Here is a 25,432-nt window from a genome sequence, read left to right on the forward strand (position 1 = left end):
GGGTTCAGGTCTGGAGACTGGCTAGGCCACTCCAGGACCTTGAGATGCTTCATACGGAGCCACTCCTTAGTTGCCCTGGCTGTGTGTTTCGGGTCGTTGTCATGCTGGAAGACCCAGCCACGACCCATCTTCAATGCTCTTACTGAGGGAAGGAGGTTGTTGGCCAAGATCTCGCGATACATAGCCCCATCCATCCTTCCCTCAATACGGTGCAGTCGTCCTGTCCCCTTTGCAGAAAAGCATCCCCAAAGAATGATGTTTCCACCTCCATGCTTCACGGTTGGGATGGTGTTCTTGGGGTTGTACTCATCCTTCTTCTTCCTCCAAACACGGGGAGTGGTGTTTAGACCAAAAAGCTCTATTTTTGTCTCATCAGACCACATGACCTTCTCCCATTCCTCCTCTGAATCATCCAGATGGTCATTGGCAAACTTCAGAGGGGCCTGGACATGCGCTGGCTTGAGCAGGGGGACCTTGCATGCGCTGCAGGATTTTAATCCATGACGGCGTAGTGTGTTACTAATGGTTTTCTTTGAGACTGTGGTCCCAGCTCTCTTCAGGTCATTGACCAGGTCCTGCCGTGTAGTTCTGGGCTGATCCCTCGCCTTCCTCATGATCATTGATGCCCCACGAGGCGAGATCTTGCATGGAGCCCCAGACCGAGGGTGATTGACCGTCATCTTGAACTTCTTCCATTTTCTAATAATTGCACCAACAGTTGTTGCCTTCTCACCAAGCTGCTTGCCTATTGTCCTGTAGCCCATCCCAGCCTTGTGCAGATCTACAATTTTATCCCTGATGTCCTTACACAGCTCTCTGGTCTTGGCCATTGTGGAGAGGTTGGAGTCTGTTTGATTGAGTGTGTGGACAGGTGTCTTTTATACAGTTAACGAGTTCAAACAGGTGCAGTTAATACAGGTAATGAGTGGAGAACAGGAGGGCTTCTTAAAGAAAAACTAACAGATCTGTGAGAGCCAGAATTCTTACTGGTTGGTAGGTGATCAAATACTTATGTCATGCAATAAAATGCTAATTAATTACTTAAAAATCATACAATGTGATTTTCTGGATTTTTGTTTTAGATTCCATCTCTCACAGTTGAAGTGTACTTATGATAAAAATTACAGACCTCTACATGCTTTGTAAGTAGGAAAACCTGCAAGATCGGCAGTATATCAAATACTTGTTCTCCCCACTGTAGGTGTTTTTGAGGTATTCACAGTATTGTTAAATGAGAATAGGAATGAGAAGGGAATTGACACCTCATAGGTGAGTTTGTTCTTCTCCTCGTCAGCGAAAGGCAGGTCGTCATTGAGGACATTGTTGAGGTACTCCTCCATGAACACCATGGTGTTGGCAAACTTGTTCTTCTTATTGTCCCGCAAGTCATCCATGTTGGAATCATAACTAAGCAAGGGAAGAGATAAAGAAATATAGAAATACACAGCCTGAGTTAAACTGTACCTCAATGTGCACAATGCAATGTTCTGGGAAAAATGCTTGATGTCTTACTCTTTAATTGTGATGGAGGTTGGGATCTCTGTCCACAGACGTGCAAACTTGACAGGGGTCACCAGCTCCTGGGGGTCTCGGTCCACGTGCGTGTGCAGCATGAGTCTGCAGAAGGAGGCTCTGAGGTCAAAGGGCAGCGTCTCGTCCATCATACACAGGAAGATGAGTTCCACATCCAGCTGCTTAGAGATCTCACCTATGGCCAGATACTGGCGGTCCAGACATATCCGCGCATACAGCTTCAGCTGGTACCTGCAGGGACAAAGGGGAAGGTTTGACAATGAAGCATACACAAGACTTCATCAAAGTAGGTCCCAGGGTTGAAATACTTCAGATTAGTACAATTTCCTGTTCACATTACCTTTAGTAACAGTACATTCCCATATCGAGACATAATGGAAGGGGTGCAACTTTCACTGTGGACAGGGGGGACGTGACCCCCCCCCCCGCATTATGAAATTGCATGTTTGTCCTCCCCCTAGTTTTATCATTGCACTGTGATACAAAACATGGCAACGGTGTGCTTTAGGACCATGCGGCTGCCTCAGAGAGGTCAGGTAGGCAAAGCTTCTGAAAGCTGGTGTATAGGACCAGCATGGGAGAGATGAACAGCGGCAGCTGCTGTCTGTTACGCTCTTTCAATGAGTTGTAAAAGCAAGCAGAGCAGAAACTGGCAACTCTTTAGCTGACTGATCTAGCTGGCAAGGTAACTGCTGTTTGACAGGGGGGAACAAGTATTTATTCCCAGTGCTGAGCTAGTAGTGTAACTGACATGTTACGTTCGCTAATGTTTCATTCCCTCTCGACTGAAGTGAATGAACTACTTAGCTACCACAGCCAGTTCAGCTCTAGCTAGCCTCTACCTATCTGTCAGGTAGCAGTATCTAACAGCTTTTGTGTGTATGGAAATGTTTTCTAGCCTTTGTTTTGTCCCATTTCAACAGAAGTACATTTGATGATGTACCATTAGCTAGAGCTAGCCAAAAGTTAGCTAACGCTAGCAAGCTCACTAACTTTAGCTAATATTTTTGTCTCAATCACACCAGACCTGAATCAAACAATGAAACCAGATGGCCAAACGATTGACATCCGATATTCTATTATTTATTTTTTTCAGCGCAATATGAGTTTTTATTCGTCAGTATAGCAATGTAACTTTATTGATCTGTCAGCTTCCCTAATTAATTCACTACGTTTCACACTGACAGCTCTACAAGCTTCCCTGTCATGGTGCACAGTCAGTACACAACACTATGCTCATCATGTCTTAGCAGGATCAGATAGTGACAGGTGTCATAGCCAGGGAAGACCAGTCTACGGAGCTCAGGTGAATTGTGCTGTATATATTATAACAATCAGTGAATGGATACAAAGTTCCATCTTGAGTTGATGGGTACAGTCTGGGATCAGGGAATAATGGTCATTTCAGTTATTTAACCATTTTTATTCTTGGATAATATAATGTATAAATGTACACCAAGGTAATTCTTTGTCATGCCTCATCTGAGCAGGATCAGATGGTGAACAGGGGTCTCATCAGGGTCAGGCAGCTAGGGAAGACCAGTCTGTGACGGTGCTGAGGTCAGGCAGCTAGGGAAGACCAGTCTGTGACGGTGCAGAGGTCAGGCAGCTAGGGAAGACCAGTCTATGACGGTGCTGAGGTCAGGCAGCTAGGGAAGACCAGTCTTTGACGGTGCTGAGGTCAGGCAGTTAGGGAAGACCAGTCTGTGACGGTGCTGAGGTCAGGCAGTAAGGGAAGACCAGTCTGTGACGGTGCAGAGGTCAGGCAGCTAGGGAAGACCAGTCTGTGACGGCGCAGAGGTCAGGCAGCCAGGGAAGACCAGTCTGTGACGGCGCAGAGGTCAGGCAGCTAGGGAAGACCAGTCTGTGACGGCGCAGAGGTCAGGCGGCTAGGGAAGACCAGTCTGTGACGGTGCTGAGGTCAGGCAGTAAGGGAAGACCAGTCTGTGACGGTGCAGAGGTCAGGCAGCTAGGGAAGACCAGTCTGTGACGGCGCAGAGGTCAGGCAGCTAGGGAAGACCAGTCTGTGACGGTGCTGAGGTGAACTTTTGCAGACACAGTTTATTGAAACTATTTTAAGGCAGTCTGACAAACCTCTAAAGTTGATTTCCAAACTGTATCAAGGGTTGCAAGGCTTTTCGCAATGAGACAAAACATGTAAAACAAAAATGTAAGGAAGACCTGGGAGACACTATTGATGATGATGAATGGATACAGATGTGTTTAAATGCCCCGTCATGTTCATATAATCTCAGACATAAATGACTGCAGTTTAAGACCATCCAGAGAACGTACTATATGCCAGCGAACGTGATTATCAGGCACTGAGAAATGTCATTCTGCTGGAGGTGTAAAACACAAAGGGGGACATATTTGCATATGTTATGTTCTTGTGAAGGCTAAATTCTGGCAAAGAGTATGTTATTTTATCTCAACATGTCTACAGATTCTCCCTTCACTCTGTTTTTTCTTTGCTTGGAATGTTGATACTGTAGACTTATCAGAAGAAACTGTGTAACCTAGAATTTATAGCAGCTAAGAAATGCATTGCCATTAATTGGAAGGTTGGTTATCCTCCCATTATGGATGGAAGAAATGTCAAGTTATGTATCACTAGATTTATTACAAGATTAAGGGTATACTGGGCAACTTTCATAAGGTCTAAAACCCTTATGTAGAATACTGTACGACAAAATAAGTCTGTATTGAAAACATGCCCATGTCAGAGGAGATACCTATTTAGGCAATCCCTAGCTGCTGGGCTGCTCAGTCCTGCCCCTGGGGCTCTGCTGTACTGTTGGTTTTCACTCTGGCCTTGGCCTAACACACCTGAAACCAATACTGAATGTTTCACTAAGATCCTATAGCTGAGTGGGGTGTGTTGGGGTGCTACAGGGCCGTGGACCCCTAGCGGCAGGACGGGGTGACCCAGCTATAGTGTGCTACAGGGCCGTGGACCCCTAGCGGCAGGACGGGGTGACCCAGCTATAGTGTGCTACAGGGCCGTGGACCCCTAGCGGCAGGACGGGGTGACCCAGCTATAGTGTGCTACAGGGCCGTGGACCCCTAGCGGCAGGACGGGGTGACCCAGCTATAGTGTGCTACAGGGCCGTGGACCCCTAGCGGCAGGACGGGGTGACCCAGCTATAGTGTGCTACAGGGCCGTGGACCCCTAGCGGCAGGACGGGGTGACCCAGCTATAGTGTGCTACAGGCCGTGGACCCCTAGTGGCAGGACGGGGTGACCCAGCTATAGTGTGCTACAGGGCTGTGGACCCCTAGCGGCAGGACGGGGTGACCCAGCTATAGTGTGCTACAGGGCCGTGGACCCCTAGCGGCAGGACGGGGTGACCCAGCTATAGTGTGCTACAGGGCCGTGGACCCCTAGCGGCAGGACGGGGTGACCCAGCTATAGTGTGCTACAGGGCCGTGGACCCCTAGCGGCAGGACGGGGTGACCCAGCTATAGTGTGCTACAGGCCGTGGACCCCTAGTGGCAGGACGGGGTGACCCAGCTATAGTGTGCTACAGGGCTGTGGACCCCTAGCGGCAGGACGGGGTGACCCAGCTATAGTGTGCTACAGGGCCGTGGACCCCTAGCGGCAGGACGGGGTGACCCAGCTATAGTGTGCTACAGGGCCGTGGACCCCTAGCGGCAGGACGGGGTGACCCAGCTATAGTGTGCTACAGGGCCGTGGACCCCTAGCGGCAGGACGGGGTGACCCAGCTATAGTGTGCTACAGGGCCGTGAACCCCTAGCGGCAGGACGGGGTGACCCAGCTATAGTGTGCTACAGGGCCGTGGACCCCTAGCGGCAGGACGGGGTGACCCAGCTATAGTGTGCAAGTAAGAAGAGTTCTACAGTACTATTAGGCCTATGATATGGAGGATGGACTGTTTCTGTGTGTTAATGTGTGGATGTAGGAGTGTTTGTATTAAACTTTTGTTTCCCCAAACTTTCCCTTGAGAGGGCTGGCTAGGCGTTCTGGCTGAAATTTGATATTGTAACGATGTGCGCTGAGAGTCGGGATGCAAGTTCAGGGAGTGAGTGATTTAATAAATAAATGAAACAAACACGTAACACAAACAACGCACAGACATGACCCAGGAACAGAAACAATGACGCCTGGGGAAGGAAGGAACCAAAGGGAGTGACATATATAAAGGGCAGGTAATCAAGGACGTGATGGTGTCCAGGTGAGTGTCATTATGCGCTGACGCGTGTAACGATGGTGACGGGTGTGAGTCATAATGAGCAGCCTGGTGACCTAGAGGCCGGAGAGGGCGCACACGTGACAGATATAGAGGATGTCTTTGTACTTTATTTGTAAGAGCTGTTCATTTGTTAGGCTATTGGTTAAAGGTGCAACACAATATTGATTATTTAATTATTATTGATCTAGTTCAGTCTTAGCAATCACTTAAACATATTTAATAACTATCTCTTACCCAGCTTGATGACTGTGGGCATTTTTGCTTACTTTTTGTTGTTCTAAATAGAGACGGCTAGAAGGGTCATGGGTCATATTAGATTGTGTAAAAATGCAGGAAATAAGATTTAGATGCCCCACAAAAATGGGAGGCCACCCAGGCCCCCCCGCCAAGTTATCACCCCACTTCCCCCCCGCCAAGTTATCCCCCCACTTCTAAAACCAAAGTTGCACCCACTGATGTTAGATAAGTAGTCTCCTTCAGGATAAATAAAGGTTAAATAAAAATACAAAATAAATAAATCCATCTACCTATAGTATCTGAGCACGTTCTCGTCATGAGCGTTCCCCTGTCTGGCCTCCTGGGCTAGCTGTCTGATGCCCTTCTCTTGCTTCTCATTGGTCTTGTCAGTCCAGACCAGCCACACCTCATCATCGTCAGAATACTCTTCCATGCCCATGTATTCAGTGGCATGGGGCATCTCTTTGGGCACGCGCCGTCTGCATGGGCAAAAACATTAAATCATGAACACTCAACCCAGAAGAAAACACACACACAGAGAGAGAGAGGCCATTGCATGTCAACTGTGTGTTTGTGTGTGTAGGAATATACACAGTAAAGAAGAGCACCACTTACTCAGTCTTGATGAGAATGTCTTGGTTCCTGGGATCCAGCACACACTTACAGATCAACTCCTGAGTTACAGAAATGGCCACGTTATTGGACACACAAAGATCTGACAGGTAGTCCAGAAACCTGAGGGGAAACAGGCCCATGTTTAAGTTACACCACAAAGGTTTTGAATGAACAGAAATATTATTTGAATATTAGTTGGGGGGGGGGGGGGTGTCTCTCTCCTCACCTGGGTTCCCTGTTCTTGCGGACCAGGCTAACGAAGGTCTCCACCTCCTTCTTAGTGATGTGTTTCTCCAGCAGCTTGCGGTTGTTGTGTAGCAGGGCAGTGATGGTGTCCTCAGCTAGGATGTCATAGCCAATCTGAGACTGCATCAACCCAAACTGCTTGGCTATGTGCTCCTTAGGGAGGGGTGGGGGGAGAGGGGCAAGAGTGGGGATTTTTTGTGCTGTCAGCCACTTTGTGTATCATCCAAGTGGCCTGTTGCTCTACATTTAGCTTCAGCATTTAGCTTTAGCCTTTAGCAGCAAAGGAGGCCCAGGGATCAATCATTTTATCTTGGGCCAGGAAAAGTAATCTACCCTGTTACAGAATGTGAGTCAATCTGGTGTACAGTACCTGGTTCTTGCGGTAGTCCTGCTGTGAATGTCGCAGCACCCGGTAACAGAGGCGAAACATGTACTGGTAGGGGGAATTCTTCTGGTCTGACAGCTCCTCCAATCGCAGCAATGGGCCTTCTGCCCCTTTATCCTTGAACGGGGCCTTCAGGATCCCAAAGATCTGTGGCAGGACAAAAGAATAGAGAAATATTCAAGGTAACATGTGACAATATGGATATAATTATGACAAGAAAAGATAAACCTATATGTGATCATCAATCTGATGTTTAGGCAGGCGTCATTACACTAGGCTTGTTTAAAATGGTTCTTCTGACCTGTTTGAGGATGTTTTGTTCCCTCATGAGTTTCTGTCTCTCTCGGTTGACCTTGGTCATCACCACATCTAGCACAACCTGACCGCTGTTGGGCGTGTCCACCACAAAGAACACCAGGTCCTCTAGCAGCTTAATGGCAAACCTGCAGTGTCAAGGAAAAGGACACACACAGCTGTTACTGGTCTGGCCAGGGAACTAACCCTATTGACTGCTACAGTGCAGCTCTTAAAATGCTGACTTCAATCAAGTAGAACGGAGAGGAAACAGACCAAAAGCTTTCTTTCATAAAAATGGTTTGATTTCATGGATATATTTTTAAGCCTTTTCTGCAGACACTTTACCTTCTGTCATTGGGGCTGATAAATCCCTCGTTAAACCTGTCCACTACGGTGCTCAACATGAAACTGGCATCGTTGGCAAAGTCCAGGTCCCGGATCTCCATCACTGGCACTGACACGATGGCAAAGGCCTCCTTATCCTCTTTGGTAGGACAGGTGCCCAGCTAAGAGAGGGAGATGGAACAGAAAGACTGTCTGTATCTGACAGGAAGTCAGTGTCAAGTGACAGTGCATGTACAACAGCCTGTACTTACCATGAGTCTAATAGGTCTCTCCTCATCTATATCTATGGGCACGTTGGTGCTCTGGATCCACGTGTTGGTGCATAGGTGTATGAGGCGCACATACGAATTCCTGAGAGGAAGAAAGTTTACAATAGAGAGCCAGTGAAACATACTGTAAGTCTTTACTGTATGGTACAGTCTGTGCAGAGTCGATGCAGTACACTACCTTGGCACAAAGGAGTCTGTTTTCTGCAGAGTTGTGGGGTCTAGCTCAAACAAAGAGGCAATGTCATTCCCATGTGGCATAGCCGACAGCTTGTACTTGATCCTCTCACCCAAAATCTTCAGTTTTCTTCTACTGTCCTGCTAGAGGGCAGGGGTCAAGGGTCAGGGTTTAACACAGTACCACTGACTGTCAGCATCACACCGGCATGAGTAACCCTAGACAGTCAAATAATATAGTATGCGTACCGTATCTTCAATCAACAACGTCTGGATTTCAACACCGTCACCTTTGTAACCCGGATTTTCCTAAAGCAACGATAACAACACATCAATACATCAACACATCAATACATCAACACATCAATACATCAATACATCAACACATCAATACATCAACACATCAATACATCAACACATCAACACATCAATACATCAACACATCAACACATCAATACATCAACACATCAATACATCAACACATCAACACATCAACACATCAATACATCAATACATCAACACATCAATACATCAACACATCAATACATCAACACATCGTGCTCAATGAAGTAAAACGACCCAACATCAACACATCAACACATCAATACATCAACACATCAACACATCAACACATCAATACATCAATACATCAACACATCAACACATCAACACATCAACACATCAATACATCAACACATCAACACATCGTGCTCAATGAAGTAAAACGACCCAACATCAACACATCAACACATCAATACATCAACACATCGTGCTCAATGAAGTAAAACGACCCAACATCAACACATCAACACATCAATACATCAACACATCAACACATCGTGCTCAATGAAGTAAAACGACCCAACATCAACACATCAACACATCAATACATCAACACATCAACACATCAATACATCAACACATCAACACATCAATACATCAATACATCAACACATCAACACATCAATACATCAACACATCAATACATCAACACATCAACACATCAATACATCAACACATCAACACATCAATACATCAATACATCAATACATCAACACATCAATACATCAACACATCAACACATCAACACATCAATACATCAATACATCAACACATCAACACATCAACACATCAACACATCAACACATCAATACATCAATACATCAACACATCAATACATCAATACATCAACACATCAATACATCAATACATCAACACATCAATACATCAACACATCAATACATCAATACATCAACACATCAACACATCAACACATCAACACATCAATATAATGAACAACTTCACTATAATGACCACAACGTGGTGACTAAAAGCCGTGGTTCAATAACCAGTAGTGCAGCGGTGTGTTACCTCAGCTGCCAGGTAACTCCCTGTGGCAAGGTGTTTAAACCGATAGAGAGTGTTCCAGTGTCCGGCTCCTCCTCGACACGGATCATGATGCACCACCTTGGGGAGAAAAAAAATCACACCATCAAAACAAACTTCAGTCATTCCTTAAACCATTTAGCTACGGTACAACAGAGCATATTGTGTGTGTGTGTGTGTGTGTGTGTGTGTAACAGTATAACTTTAAACCGTCCCCTCGCCCCGACACGGGCGCGAACCAGGGACCTTCTGCACACATCAACAACTGACACCCACGAAGCGTCGTTACCCATCGCTCCACAAAAGCCGCGGCCCTTGCAGAGCAAGGGGCACCCCTACATCTAGGTTTCAGAGCAAGTGACGTAACTGATTGAAACGCTACTAGCGCGTACCCGCTAACTAGCTAGCCATTTCACATCCGTTACATGTGTACCAACCTCCACTTCCCACAGGGCATTGGAGCTGGTGGCAGAGGTAGCAGACTGGCGCAGGGTGGTACGGAGGAACACATGTAGCTTGACCTTGTACTCGTCACAGGTCAGGAACTTCTCCTGCTCCGCATGGAACAGCCGCACTACATCCCCCTGACAGGACACACCAACAAAGTGCTGCATTCATCTAAAGCTGGAGGTTCTCATGCTATTATTGGTGTTAGGCTGTGAAAGTGAAGAAGAAATCGATCACAGTGATAGAAGTTTGATAGATAGTGTACATCAAGGACGTTACAGGAGACTTACTCCTTTCAAGACCTCATCCTTATGGTCACTGAACATCATGAACAGGTTGATCTTCCAGCTAGTGTTGCAGTTCACAGAGTTCACCTGCAGAGGGAGACACACACACACAGCTTCAGCATGGCACCCCTGTTGCGTCTACAGTAGACTCATCTGGATAACCCAGAGCTAAAATCTCAAAACCAGTAGATCTGTTTCACGAGAGATTAACATTACAGCTATTCATCATTGCCGTCAGTAACAACTGTTTTGCATGCGTTTGTGTGTGTGTGTGTGTGTGTGCGCGTGCGTGCGTGTTCGGTGGGTGGGTGTGTGTGACAGGAAGAAGCCTCACTCTTCCAGAGAGTTTGCCACGGATGAATCAGACAATGTGGTAATGACGACAGAACTCTCCATTACCTCTTTGCATCCAGTGTGGTCGGAGAGCTCATAGTTGCTGGCGTGTAGAGGCTGGCCTGCATTCACTGGGTTCAGGATCACCTTGTCTCCCACCACTACCTGCAGAACAACACATGACCAGACTGGTTATGTACCTTGGATGACTGATCATTCCGACTGATGTCTGTACTCTGTACTCATCACAGTAAAAAAACAAGCCAATGCTGTAATTGGCAGTATCCTTCTAGATAGTGGTTATGGTACTTTTCTTGGTGAAGCTAACATTTAGGTTAGTGTGTATTAATGTCATTTGAGTCTGTACTGTAATAGGAGTTAGTTGAGTTACATTGTCTCCGTTGGCCCTTAGCTTCCAGAAGGGCTGGATGAACAGCCAGGAGCCCTCATTCCCCGTCCCGTCCAGGGTGACCCGCATGGCATTCTTCTCCAGTAGGGCAGGCAGACGCTTATTCACAGTCAGGAACTTGTTACTCTTCATATGCAGCAGCTGTCAAGCCATGATACGTAACACACAAAAAGACAGGCCACTGTTAAAACCTCCAAAAATCACTCACTTTCATATCATGTCTGTGATAATGTGCTGTTATGATGGTAGGTTGACATGGATAGAATGCACCACTATCCTATCAAGAATGGGAATCAGCCAACCAGGAAGGAGAACCACTTAAGAAAGCATGGTTGGAAGACCAAGATGAATAGTACTAAAACCATGCATCAACAGACAGGATTCCCCCAGATGTTGTCCTTCAGAGACTATGTTGTCTCTGAAGATAATGAAGATAATGAAGCGAAAGTAGCACACCTGTCCTCACTGAAGCTTATTATGGTTAAAAGAGATTAAAAGGAGAATTAGGAGGGAATAAGCAGGGAATTTTGGTTAAAAGAGATTAAAAGGAGAATTAGGAGAGAATAAGCAGGGAATTTTGGTTAAAAGAGATTAAAAGGAGAATTAGGAGGGAATAAGCAGGGAACTTTCAATAAATTCCCTGGTTTCCAGAAATCCTGTTTGGAGGATTATGGATTTCCTGCTTATTCCCTCCCGATTCCGGGAATCCTCCAACTGGGATTTCAGGAAACCAGGGAATTTATTGAAAGTTCACGGAATTTTACAACCCTAAGGAGAATAAAGGACTGGGGGAAACCTGAGGAAGGGTGAGGGTGTGTCCAAACCTTAGAAGAACATCAATAAATCCTCAAAGCTAAATTAGACCTTACTTCCTGGAAGATAAAGTGACTCAGCAGTTTTTTTATTTATTATTGTACTGCATTGTATGCTTGTCATTGTGATAACCCCAAGGTGTGCTGTGTGCACTCGCTGCACAGCCATTAACAGATTACAGCTAGTGATCTCCAGAGAGAGAGAGAGACAGACTCCCCCTTTGGTCTTCAACCCTCCCCTACCTCTCCCCCCTCAGTCCGTCTGAATCAGAAGGACATCTACACTACACAGTTGAATCACAGTTGAATCACACCTATAATGTCTGCCCAGATCAGCGAGGGCTTTTAACATTGACTCTTCACTGTGTGTCCCACCATTCTGTAAGTCCATTACATTCAGATCTCATCCAGAGCGACTTACAGTTAGTTAGTGTATTCATCTTCAGATAGCTGGGTGGGACAACCACATATCACTGTCACTGTAAGTGTATTAATCTTCAGATAGCTGGGTGAGACAACCACATATCACTGTCATTGTAAGTGTATTCATCTTCAGATAGCTGGGTGGGACAACCACATATCACTGTCATTGTAAGTGTATTCATCTTCAGATAGCTGGGTGAGACAACCACATATCACTGTCATTGTAAGTGTATTCATCTTCAGATAGCTGGGTGGGACAACCACATATCACTGTCACTGTAAGTGTATTCATCTTCAGGAAGCTAGGTGAGACAACCACATACAGTGGGGAGAACAAGTATTTGATACACTGCCGATTTTGCAGGTTTTCCTACTTACAAAGCATGTAGAGGTCTGTAATTTTTATCATAGGTACACTTCAACTGTGAGAGACGGAATCTAAAACAAAAATCCAGAAAATCACATTGTATGATTTTTAAGGAAATTATTTGCATTTTATTGCATGACATAAGTATTTGATCACCTACCAACCAGTAAGAATTCCGGCTCTCACAGACCTGTTAGTTTTTCTTTAAGAAGCCCTCCTGTTCTCCACTCATTACCTGTATTAACTGCACCTGTTTGAACTCGTTACCTGTATAAAAGACACCTGTCCACACACTCAATCAAACAGACTCCAACCTCTCCACAATGGCCAAGACCAGAGAGCTGTGTAAGGACATCAGGGATTAAATTGTAGACCTGCACAAGGCTGGGATGGGCTACAGGACAATAGGCAAGCAGCTTGGTGAGAAGGCAACAACTGTTGGCGCAATTATTAGAAAATGGAAGAAGTTGAAGTTGACGGTCAATCACCCTCGGTCTGGGGCTCCATGCAAGATCTCACCTCGTGGGGCATCAATGATCATGAGGAAGGTGAGGGATCAGCCCAGAACTACACGGCAGGACCTGGTCAATGACCTGAAGAGAGCTGGGACCACAGTCTCAAAGAAAACCATTAGTAACACACTACGCCGTCATGGATTAAAATCCTGCAGCGCACGCAAGGTCCCCCTGCTCAAGCCAGCGCATGTCCAGGCCCGTCTGAAGTTTGCCAATGACCATCTGGATGATCCAGAGGAGGAATGGGAGAAGGTCATGTGGTCTGATGAGACAAAAATAGAGCTTTTTGGTCTAAACTCCACTCGCCGTGTTTGGAGGAAGAAGAAGGATGAGTACAACTCTAAGAACACCATCCCAACCGTGAAGCATGGAGGTGGAAACATCATTCTTTGGGGATGCTTTTCTGCAAAGGGGACAGGACGACTGCACCGTATTGAGGGGAGGATGGATGGGGCCATGTATCGCGAGATCTTGGCCAACAACCTCCTTCCCTCAGTAAGAGCATTGAAGATGGGTCGTGGCTGGGTCTTCCAGCAAGACAACGACCCGAAACACACAGCCAGGGCAACTAAGGAGTGGCTCTGTAAGAAGCATCTCAAGGTCTTGGAGTGGCCTAGCCATTCTCCAGACCTGAACCCAATAGAATATCTTTGGAGGGAGCTGAAAGTCCGTATTGCCCAGCGACAGCAACGAAACCTGAAGGATCTGGAGAAGGTCTGTATGGAGGAGTGGGCCAAAATCCCTGCTGCAGTGTGTGCAAACCTGGTCAAGAACTACAGGAAACGTATGATCTCTGTAATTGCAAACAAAGGTTTCTGTACCAAATATTAAGTTCTGCTTTTCTGATGTATCAAATACTTATGTCATGCAATAAAATGCAAATTAATTACTTAAAAATCATACAATGTGATTTTCTGGATTTTTGTTTTAGATTCCGTCTCTCACAGTTGAAGTGTACCTATGATAAAAATTACAGACCTCTACATGCTTTGTAAGTAGGAAAACCTGCAAAATCGGCAGTGTATCAAATACTTGTTCTCCCCACTGTATCACTGTCATTGTAAGTGTTTTCATCTTCAGATAGCTGGGTGAGACAACCACATATCACTGTCATTGTAAGTGTATTCATCTTCAGATAGCTGGGTGAGACAACCACATATCACTGTCATTGTAAGTGTATTCATCTTCAGATAGCTGGGTGAGACAACCACATATCACTGTCATTGTAAGTATATTCATCTTCAGATAGCTGGGTGGGACAACCACATATCACTGTCATTGTAAGTATATTCATCTTCAGATAGCTAGGTGGGACAACCACATATCATAGTAAGTACATTTTTCCTCAATGAAGTAGTTAAAATCAGCAAAGTCAGTGGTAGTAGGAAAAGACACGAGCACAGCCCTCTCTCTCTCTTTGTGTTGCAATAAGAGTCAATATTGACCAGGCACATGTTCAGTGGAAATCCTGGCACCTAGACCTCAGTCAATAAATACATTTCTCATAAGATATTGACACTGTACTGTACATTTTCCTAGGAATGATTTAATATCTCTTCTTCATTGGGCCTTCAGTGATGAAAAAAGGGGTTGGAGATGTCTGATCATAACCATCAATTGTAGCCCAGGTATGAAATTAACAAAACTCTAAAATATGTTCAAGTTCAAACCAAGAACGTTTTTGTTTAAGAAACTCAATATGTTGTCTATTTACGACATTAATGTACACCAATTATGCACTTTTATCTACAAATACTTATACCTCCCAGACAGTTTACCTAAACCCTTCAATGGATTGTTCCAGGTTCATTCTGAAATCTATCTATATAACACAAGACACTGGGATAACCTTCACCCTCCCCACTGCCACACCTCACATAGTCAATTCTCTATCAGATACAGAGGTACCGTACTCTGGAATTCTTAAATTCACATTGCCAAAATGTCATCATCCCTCAGTAATCTCCTCTATGAAGACTGGGGGTCAGCCTGACGGACCAAACTACCTGGTAATCTCCTCCATTAAGACTGGGGGTCAGCCTGACGGACCAAACTACCTGGTAATCTCCTCCATTAAGACTGGGGGTCAGCCTGACGGACCAAACTACCTGGTAATCTCCTCCATTAAGACTGGGGGTCAGCCTGACGGACCAAACTACCTGGTAATCTCCTCCATGAAGACTGGGGGTCAGCCTGACGGACCAAACTACCTGGTAATCTCCTCCATTAAGACGGGGGGTCAGCCTGACGGACCAAACTACCTGGTAATCTCCTCCATTAAGACTGGGGGTCAGCCTGACGGACCAAACTACCTGGTAATCTCCTCCATTAAGACTGGGGGTCAGCCTGACGGACCAAACTACCTGGTAATCTCCTCCATTAAGACTGGGGGTCAGCCTGACGGACCAAACTACCTGGTAATCTCCTCCATTAAGACTGGGGGTCAGCCTGACGGACCAAACTACCTGGTAATCTCCTCCATTAAGACTGGGGGTCAGCCTGACGGACCAAACTACCTGGTAATCTCCTCCATGAAGACTGGGGGTCAGCCTGACGGACCAAACTACCTGGTAATCTCCTCCATTAAGACTGGGGGTCAGCCTGACGAACCAAACTACCTGGTAATCTCCTCCATTAAGACTGGGGGTCAGCCTGACGGACCAAACTACCTGGTAATCTCCTCCATTAAGACTGGGGATCAGCCTGACGGACCAAACTACCTGGTAATCTCCTCCATTAAGACTGGGGGTCAGCCTGACGGACCAAACTACCTGGTAATCTCCTCTATGAAGACTGGGGGTCAGCCTGACGGACCAAACTACCTGGTAATCTCCTCCATTAAGACTGGGGGTCAGCCTGACGGACCAAACTACCTGGTAATCTCCTCCATTAAGACTGGGGGTCAGCCTGATGAACCAAACTACCTGGTAATCTCCTCCATTAAGACTGGGGGTCAGCCTGACGGGCCAAACTACCTGGTAATCTCCTCTATGAAGACTGGGGGTCAGCCTGACGGACCAAACTACCTGGTAATCTCCTCCATTAAGACTGGGGGTCAGCCTGACGGACAAAACTACCTGGTAATCTCCTCCATTAAGACTGGGGGTCAGCCTGACGGACCAAACTACCTGGTAATCTCCTCCATGAAGACTGGGGGTCAGCCTGACGGACCAAACTACCTGGTAGTCTCTTCCATGAAGACTGGGGGTCAGCCTGACGGACCAAACTACCTGGTAATCTCCTCTATGAAGACTGGAGGTCAGCCTGACGGACCAAACTACCTGGTAATCTCCTCCATTAAGACTGGGGGTCAGCCTGACGGACCAAACTACCTGGTAATCTCCTCTATGAAGACTGGGGGTCAGCCTGACGGACCAAACTACCTGGTAATCTCCTCTATGAAGACTGGGGGTCAGCCTGACGGACCAAACTACCTGGTAATCTCCTCCATTAAGACTGGGGGTCAGCCTGATGAACCAAACTACCTGGTAATCTCCCCCATTAAGACTGGGGGTCAGCCTGACGGACCAAACTACCTGGTAATCTCCTCCATTAAGACTGGGGGTCAGCCTGACGGACCAAACTACCTGGTAATCTCCTCCATTAAGACTGGGGGTCAGCCTGACGGACCAAACTACCTCGTAATCTCCTCCATTAAGACTGGGGGTCAGCCTGACGGACCAAACTACCTGGTAATCTCCTCCATTAAGACTGGGGGTCAGCCTGACGGACCAAACTACCTGGTAATCTCCTCCATGAAGACTGGGGGTCAGCCTGACGGACCAAACTACCTGGTAATCTCTTCCATGAAGACTGGGGGTCAGCCTGACGGACCAAACTACCTGGTAATCTCCTCTATGAAGACTGGAGGTCAGCCTGACGGACCAAACTACCTGGTAATCTCCTCCATTAAGACTGGGGGTCAGCCTGACGGACCAAACTACCTGGTAATCTCCTCTATGAAGACTGGGGGTCAGCCTGACGGACCAAACTACCTGGTAATCTCCTCTATGAAGACTGGGGGTCAACCTGACGGACCAAACTACCTGGTAATCTCCTCCATTAAGACTGGGGGTCAGCCTGATGAACCAAACTACCTGGTAATCTCCTCCATTAAGACTGGGGGTCAGCCTGACGGACCAAACTACCTGGTAATCTCCTCCATTAAGACTGGGGGTCAGCCTGACGGACCAAACTACCTGGTAATCTCCTCCATTAAGACTGGGGGTCAGCCTGACGGACCAAACTACCTGGTAATCTCCTCCATTAAGACTGGGGGTCAGCCTGACGGACCAAACTACCTGGTAATCTCCTCCATTAAGACTGGGGGTCAGCCTGACGGACCAAACTACCTGGTAATCTCCTCCATTAAGACTGGGGGTCAGCCTGATGGACCAAACTACCTGGTAATCTCCTCCATTAAGACTGGGGGTCAGCCTTATGAACCAAACTACTCAGTAATCTCCTCTATGAAGACTGGGGGTCAGCCTGACGGACCAAACTACCTGGTAATCTCCTCCATTAAGACTGGGGGTCAGCCTGACGGACCAAACTACCTGGTAATCTCCTCCATGAAGACTGGGGGTCAGCCTGACGAACCAAACTACCTGGTAATCTCCTCCATTAAGACTGGGGGTCAGCCTGATGAACCAAACTACTCAGTAATCTCCTCCATGAAGACTGGGGGTCAGCCTGATGGACCAAACTACCTGGTAATCTCCTCCATTAAGACTGGGGGTCAGCCTGATGAACCAAACTACTCAGTAATCTCCTCCATGAAAACTGGGGGTCAGCCTGATGAACCAAACTACCCGGGAGGGATCACTGAGAAACCGGTGCGGTCTGTTCTCTGTCATCACTTAGAATCTCTTTAGAATATGAACACACTTAAGAGGAAAATCTAGGCTGACTTCACCTGGCTAAGACAACCTGACAAAACAGACTGTCTAGGTTTCCATACAAGGGTGACATGCAGAAATATTCCGTTATGGACCAGCTATTATGAGTCATGATGAGGAAGCTTGGGTTGTGAAACACCTGACTGCATGGAATACCAATCCCTGTAACTTGGAGGTCAATAATCCCATTAGTGAGTGGGTGATTTCTAAGCAAACAGCTGGAGGCAGGGCGTTTTCCTATAGATCTCCATTTTTATGGAATGGTCTGCCTACCCATTTGAGAGACGCAGACTCGGTCTCAACCTTTAAGTCTTTACTGAAGACTTATCTCTTCAGTAGGTCATATGATTGAGTGTAGTCTGGCCCAGGAGTGTGAAGGTGAACGGAAAGGCTCTGGAGCAACGAACCGCCCTTGCTGTCTCTGCCTGGCCGGTTCCCCTCTCTCCACTGGGATTCTCTGCCTCTAACCCTATTACAGGGGCTGAGTCACTGGCTTACTGGTGCTCTTTCATGCCGTCCCTAGGAGGGGTGCGTCACTTGAGTGGGTTGAGTTACTGACGTGATCTTCCTGTCTGGGTTGGCGCCCCCCCTTGGTTTGTGCTGTGGTGGAGATCTTTGTGGGCTATACTCGGCCTTGTCTCAGGACGGTAAGTTGGTGGTTGAAGATATCCCTCTAGTGGTGTGGGGGCTGTGCTTTGGCAAAGTGGGTGGGGTTATATCGTTCCTGTTTGGCCCTGTCCGGGGGTATCATCGGATGGGGCCACAGTGTCTCCTGACCCCTCCTGTCTCAGCCTCCAGTATTTATGCTGCAGTAGTTTATGTGTCGGGGGGCTAGGGTCAGTTGGTTATATCTGGAGTACTTCTCCTGTCTTATCCGGTGTCCTGTGTGAATTTAAGTATGCTCTCTCTAATTCTCTCCTTCTCTCTTTCTTTCTCTCTCTCGGAGGACCTGAGCCCTAGGACCATGCGTCAGGACTACCGGGCATGATGACTCCTTGCTGTCCCCAGTCCACCTGGCCTTGCTGCTGTTCCAGTTTCAACTGTTCTGCCTGCGGCTATGGAACCCTGACCTGTCCACCGGACGTGCTACCTGTCCCAGACCTGCTGTTTTCAACTCTCTAGAGACCGCAGGAGCGGTAGAGATACTCTTAATGATCGGCTATGAAAAGCCAACTGACATTTACTCCTGATTATTATTTGTGAACATTTATGAACATTTGAACATCTTGGCCATGTTCTGTTATAATCTCCACCCGGCACAGCCAGAAGAGGACTGGCCACCCCTCATAGCCTGGTTCCTCTCTAGGTTTCTTCCTAGGTTTTGGCCTTTCTAGGGAGTTTTTCCTAGCCGCCCTGCTTCTACACCTGCATTGCTTGCTGTTTGGGGTTTTAGGCTGGGTTTCTGTACAGCACTTCGAGATATTAGCTGATGTACGAAGGGCTATATAAAATAAACTTGATTGATTGATTGAGTGATACTGCCCACAGCTAGCTCATTTGGGTTTTTGGTTTTGGTTTCACATTGGTTGTGGGAATGAAGACATATGTTTTCTGACCAGTAAAACGGAATGTTTTTTAAACATTCCGAGAACAGAAGTGAACATTTTGCCTGTTCTGGAATGTTTATTTTTAGGTTGCAGGGAGGTTCTGAGAACATTTTACTCTGGTCCCTTGAACGTTTTCCTGTGAGGTTTAATTAACACTGAGAACAAAAATTATGTTTTTAAGTTTTTCTTTTTATAACTTCCTTAAAACTTTCACTGAATGTTTCAATAAGACTTTTCTGAACTCCAAGCACAGTTAGGACACAGGGAAATTCATTTCCTTAGGCATTAATCAAGCAAACACATTTATTTTTCATCGTGACACAGCATCAGTGGGACCCAAACCTAGAATCTTCTATTCTCTGTCCATGGAATTAGTCCACTGCACCACCAGGATGGAGCTATCATGCCATGTTTTTACAACTCATTAAAGCTGTTCATTTTAGTTTATTCAAACAGACCCCATTTCAAAGGAAACAAGCACTCATTAAGATCTGGTGTAGCCAATTAGTGGGTGTGGCCAACACGCAACATGAGAGAATTTTGTTGATACTGAGAACTTAATATATACGTTTTTAAATAACTTTATTAGAACATTCCCTGAAACTTACAAAAGTTTGTCGTTTTTATGGAACGTTTTCTTAATGTTTGAGCATGATGTTAAATAAGACCATATAGGAAATAGGAAACCTATAGGAAACTTTATGCTGAACTACTGACAGAAGAACGTTTGTTTCCTAACATTCTCTGATCTATTTGAGAACATTCCCAACGTCAAACCAGTTGGAGAACGTTCCTAGAACACTACTAAAATGTCAGTTGAATGTAAACATGTTTGAACTTTTAGGAAAAGTTCTGTTTAATAGTAAATACCTAGAAAATAATATTTGTAATTTAATGTGTTTGAGAATGTTCCAAAGCCAAGCAACTATCCTGCACCATTTCCCAGAACGTTGTGGGAAGAACGTAACATAACTATAGGACAACCACACTCTCACCAAGCTCTAAGTAACATATGGTTCTCTGAACGCTATGTGCTAGCTGGGTGCATACTTGCTGAAAGTGATTCAAAACACAGGTATTCTGGGACCGCTCCCTGATTGATACTGTGCAGGTGTGCTCAAACCCTTTACCAGACACATTACTGATTGGTGATCTGCAGACCCATCACACTGAGAATGTGCAGGTGTGCTCAAGCTTCCCCTCAGGTACAAGACCAGCCATTCATTGACATCGGCCTAATCCAATTAGATTACGCTGCTGCTACTCTCTTATTATCTATGCATAGTCACTCTAATAACCCCACCTACATGTATATACTACCTCAATTACCTCAAATAACCGGTGCCCCCACACATTGACTCTGTACCGGTACCCCCTGTATATAGCCTCGCTATTGTTATTTACTGCTGCTCTTTAAATTATTTGTTACTTTTATCTCACTTTTTTTAAGGTATTTTCTTAAAACTGCATTCTTGGTTAAGGGCTCGTAAGTAAGCATTTCACTGTAAGGTCTACACCTGTTGTATTTGGCGCATGTGACAAATACAATTTGATTTGTTTGTTGTATTTGATATTGTTCCACTCCAGAGATTACCACGAGTGCTGCTTGGGACTCAGACCTTACCTGAATGTGTGCTGCTTGAGACTCAGACCTTACCTGAATGTGTGCTGCTTGGGACTCAGACCTTACCTGAATGTGTGCTGCTTGGGACTCAGACCTTACCTGGATGTGTGATGCTGGGACTCAGACCTTACCTGAATGTGTGCTGCTTGGGACTCAGACCTTACCTGGATGTGTGCTACTGGGAATGCAGACCTTACCTGAATGTGTGCTGCTTGGGACTCAGACCTTACCTGATGGTGTGCTGCTGGGACTCAGACCTTACCTGAATGTGTGCTGCTTGGGACTCAGACCTTACCTGGATGTGTGATGCTGGGACTCAGACCTTACCTGAATGTGTGCTGCTTGGGACTCAGACCTTACCTGGATGTGTGCTACTGGGAATGCAGACCTTACCTGAATGTGTGCTGCTTGGGACTCAGACCTTACCTGATGGTGTGCTGCTGGGACTCAGACCTTACCTGAATGTGTGCTGCTGGGACTTAGACCTTACCTGAATGTGTGCTGCTTGGGAATGTAGACCTTACCTGAACGTGTGCTGCTGGGACTGCAGACCTTACCTGAATGTGTGTTGCTTGGGAATGTAGACCTTACCTGAACGTGTGCTGCTGGGACTGCAGACCTTACCTGAATGTGTGCTGCTGGGACTGCAGACCTTACCTGAATGTGTGCTGCTGGGACTCAGACCTTATCTGAATGTGTGCTGCTGGGACTCAGACCTTACCTGAATGTGTGCTGTTTGGGACTCAGACCTTACCTGAATGTGTGCTGTTTGGGACTCAGACCTTACCTGGATGTGTGCTGTTTGGGACTCAGACCTTACCTGAATGTGTGATGTTTGGGACTGCAGACCTTACCTGAATGTGTGCTGCTGGGAAAGCAGACCTTACCTGAATGACAGTGCCGTATTTTACTACGTCGCCATGGACCTTCTTGTTTTCGGTCTCGTTCTGTTTTTGCTCCAGATTAGAGGCATGCTGTGGAGAACAAGGAAAGGTTTCATCACTGTCTCTAACCTGGCGGTATGATCCTTGTTCTACTGTCTCTAACCTGGCGGTATGATCTTTGTTCTGTTTCTAACCTGGCGGTATGATCCTTGTTCTACTGTCTCTAACCTGGCGGTATGATCCTTGTTCTACTGTCTCTAACCTGGCGGTATGATCCTTGTTCTACTGTCTCTAACCTGGCGGTATGATCCTTGTTCTACTGTCTCTAACCTGGCGGTATGATCCTTGTTCTACTGTTTCTAACCTGGCGGTATGATCCTTGTTCTACTGTCTCTAACCTGGCGGTATGATCCTTGTTCTACTGTCTCTAACCTGGCAGTATGACCCTTGTTCTACTGTCTCTAACCTGGCGGTATGATCCTTGTTCTACTGTCTCTAACCTGGCGGTATGATCCTTGTTCTACTGTCTCTAACCTGGCGGTATGATCCTTGTTCTACTGTCTCTAACCTGGCGGTATGATCCTTGTTCTACTGTTTCTAACCTGGCGGTATGATCCTTGTTCTACTGTCTCTAACCTGGCGGTATGATCCTTGTTCTACTGTCTCTAACCTGGCGGTATGACCCTTGTTCTACTGTCTCTAACCTGGCGGTATGATCCTTGTTCTACTGTCTCTAACCTGGCGGTATGATCCTTGTTCTACTGTCTCTAACCTGGCGGTATGATCCTTGTTCTACTGTCTCTAACCTGGCGGTATGACCCTTGTTCTACTGTCTCTAACCTGGCGGTATGATCCTTGTTCTACTGTCTCTAACCTGGCGGTATGATCCTTGTTCTACTGTCTCTAACCTGGCGGTATGACCCTTGTTCTACTGTCTCTAACCTGGCGGTATGATCCTTGTTCTACTGTCTCTAACCTGGCGGTATGATCCTTGTTCTACTGTCTCTAACCTGGCGGTATGACCCTTGTTCTACTGTCTCTAACCTGGCGGTATGATCCTTGTTCTACTGTCTCTAACCTGGCGGTATGACCCTTGTTCTACTGTCTCTAACCTGGCGGTATGATCCTTGTTCTACTGTCTCTAACCTGGCGGTATGATCCTTGTTCTACTGTCTCTAACCTGGCGGTATGACCCTTGTTCTACTGTCTCTAACCTGGCGGTATGACCCTTGTTCTACTGTCTCTAACCTGGCGGTATGACCCTTGTTCTACTGTCTCTAACCTGGCGGTATGACCCTTGTTCTACTGTCTCTAACCTGGCGGTATGACCCGTGTAAGTATCTTTTACCTGTAGTTTCTGAAGTAGCACCACATCAGCAATCTTGTCCTTCTCATGCTTGGCCTGCTTGGCTTTCCAGAACTGTTTCTGTGCAGAGTAGCGGTTCATGGGACACACTTTGAAGAGGCAGTCTAAGACAGAAGTGTGATTTAAAGAGTTCAGGTTGCTAATAAGGGGACTGGTGAGTATTCAATGTTGTCGGTGTTTTGGTTTCAAATATTAAAAACCTGTGAAATATAATGTGTGTGTGGGGGGGGGCTAGTGAGGCACTATTTTACGATTACTATGCCAAGATGGCTGCCATTCTCCCGAGCATCTATGTACTTTATAGCAAAGATGAGCTGTGTCACTGTCTGAGCAAGTTTATATCGCTTCCACATAAAATTAATAGTTTGCTTAGGGAAGAAAAGAAAACTGTAATTTGCCCCACACCTACCATAGGGGAGAGTGGATCTGGGTTTCAGGTAAATATTGACTCTCCCCATCCTCAGAGGGATATCCTGTTTTTAAAGGAGCCTAATACTAATATTGGAGATGAAGGCCATCAGCTGGCGGTCTGTGTGCTCTGCTCTGTGAGTACAGTCGTTGTTACCTGTCACACAGGTCTGGCAGGAAGGTTATATCAGCACCATAACGGCAAACATCCTTAAAATGCATGTCGCCCCTTAGCAATATTGAAACGTCAACTTTGATACAGTCGAGTTGTGGCAGGCACTGGAGGCTGTAGCACCTTAATTGGGAAGGACGGGGCTCGTGGTAATGGCTGAAGCAGAATTAGTGGAATAGTATCAAATACATCAAACATGATTTTCTATGTGTTTGAAACCATTCCATTCGCTCCATTCTGGCCATTTATTATGAGCCGTCCTCCCATCACCAGCCTCCAGTGGTAGCAGGATAAATCTTTATAAAGGGAATCATGCAAACTACTGACAGAATATGAGTCATATAAAACCATCATATGGGAAACAATTATAGTGTTATTAGACTGTACTGGACAGTATTGCTGAGACTTTTGGGACAACATACGCTTACTTAGATGGGCAAGTTGTCATTTCTGTTTAAACTGAGATCCAAGGAGTAGGACATCAATGAACCTTTGATCAGACAGAAATGCACTGAATGCGTGTCACCCCAGTGATGGAATCGGAGAAAAGTAAGTGTGGGTTAAAAAATTTAAAAAAGTGTCTGCTGTCTTGATTTGGAGTCTGTTCTCTCTGGTGCCCATATCAGGCTGAGTAGGCAGAGCTGTACATTCCCTATATGTCACAGTCACGGGCACACTGAGTCACAAGCAAACACACAACAACATATTGTGAATCACTCTCACAAACACACAGGGAAGTACACATGTACACATGTACATAACACTCCCACAATGCACCCACACACATGCACCCACACACTACATTGTAGGCATAAATAATGTGAATACTAATCTGACCTCTGAACTTCTTGGGGGGAGTGTCCAGGTCCCCTGCAGCTGGCTCTACCACACATCTGTCATCCACTAACCTGGGGAGAAACACAACACACAGGAGATCAACACTTGCACTGCAATGTTTGTATACGTACCCCTGAAATCCACAGCTTTCCCCCACACTTCCCCTCTAATCAGGGACTGAATTAGACCTGGCACACCAGGTGGGTGCAATTATCAGGTAGAAGAGAAAAACAGCAGTAGTCCGGCCCTGGTGGGGTAAGACTGGAATAACACCCTGATATACATAATGACAACATATGGCAAAGCCAATGTTGTGACACTAATGTCCTTATGCAGAAACCATCTACAATGATTTCCACATGGACTTACTCCAGGTCTTATTGGGGTCAGACTTCAGTAGCTA

General features: G+C 46.2%; 1 protein-coding gene across 6 annotated transcripts in view; it reads right to left on the reverse strand.

The window, feature by feature from the left end:
* Nucleotides 1–25,432, reverse strand: part of LOC139543006 (inositol 1,4,5-trisphosphate-gated calcium channel ITPR3-like) — a 64,972-nt gene that overhangs the window by 27,261 nt on the left and 12,279 nt on the right. For 4 of the 6 annotated variants that reach the window (XR_011668587.1, XM_071349071.1, XM_071349074.1 and 1 more), the window contains exons 2-20: nucleotides 25,030–25,100; nucleotides 23,595–23,716; nucleotides 22,250–22,336; nucleotides 11,159–11,317; nucleotides 10,834–10,932; nucleotides 10,438–10,521; nucleotides 10,138–10,284; nucleotides 9,686–9,781; nucleotides 8,564–8,623; nucleotides 8,319–8,458; nucleotides 8,123–8,222; nucleotides 7,872–8,032; nucleotides 7,531–7,672; nucleotides 7,215–7,376; nucleotides 6,825–6,997; nucleotides 6,599–6,718; nucleotides 6,274–6,462; nucleotides 1,513–1,764; nucleotides 1,263–1,407 (exon numbers count right to left, since the gene is read on the reverse strand). Coding sequence is in view for 5 of the 6 variants with exons in the window: in XM_071349071.1 (XP_071205172.1) it covers nucleotides 1,263–1,407; nucleotides 1,513–1,764; nucleotides 6,274–6,462; nucleotides 6,599–6,718; nucleotides 6,825–6,997; nucleotides 7,215–7,376; nucleotides 7,531–7,672; nucleotides 7,872–8,032; nucleotides 8,123–8,222; nucleotides 8,319–8,458; nucleotides 8,564–8,623; nucleotides 9,686–9,781; nucleotides 10,138–10,284; nucleotides 10,438–10,521; nucleotides 10,834–10,932; nucleotides 11,159–11,317; nucleotides 22,250–22,336; nucleotides 23,595–23,716; nucleotides 25,030–25,100 (2,509 nt within the window). In the remaining variant the exon portion in view is untranslated. The remainder of the gene's footprint in view (nucleotides 1–1,262; nucleotides 1,408–1,512; nucleotides 1,765–6,273; nucleotides 6,463–6,598; nucleotides 6,719–6,824; nucleotides 6,998–7,214; nucleotides 7,377–7,530; nucleotides 7,673–7,871; nucleotides 8,033–8,122; nucleotides 8,223–8,318; nucleotides 8,459–8,563; nucleotides 8,624–9,685; nucleotides 9,782–10,137; nucleotides 10,285–10,437; nucleotides 10,522–10,833; nucleotides 10,933–11,158; nucleotides 11,318–22,249; nucleotides 22,337–23,594; nucleotides 23,717–25,029; nucleotides 25,101–25,432) is intronic. The other 2 variants (XM_071349073.1, XM_071349075.1) reach the window with 1 other exon arrangement.

This window comes from Salvelinus alpinus, chromosome 17, assembly GCF_045679555.1.
Source record: "Salvelinus alpinus chromosome 17, SLU_Salpinus.1, whole genome shotgun sequence".
Taxonomy (NCBI): domain Eukaryota; kingdom Metazoa; phylum Chordata; class Actinopteri; order Salmoniformes; family Salmonidae; genus Salvelinus; species Salvelinus alpinus.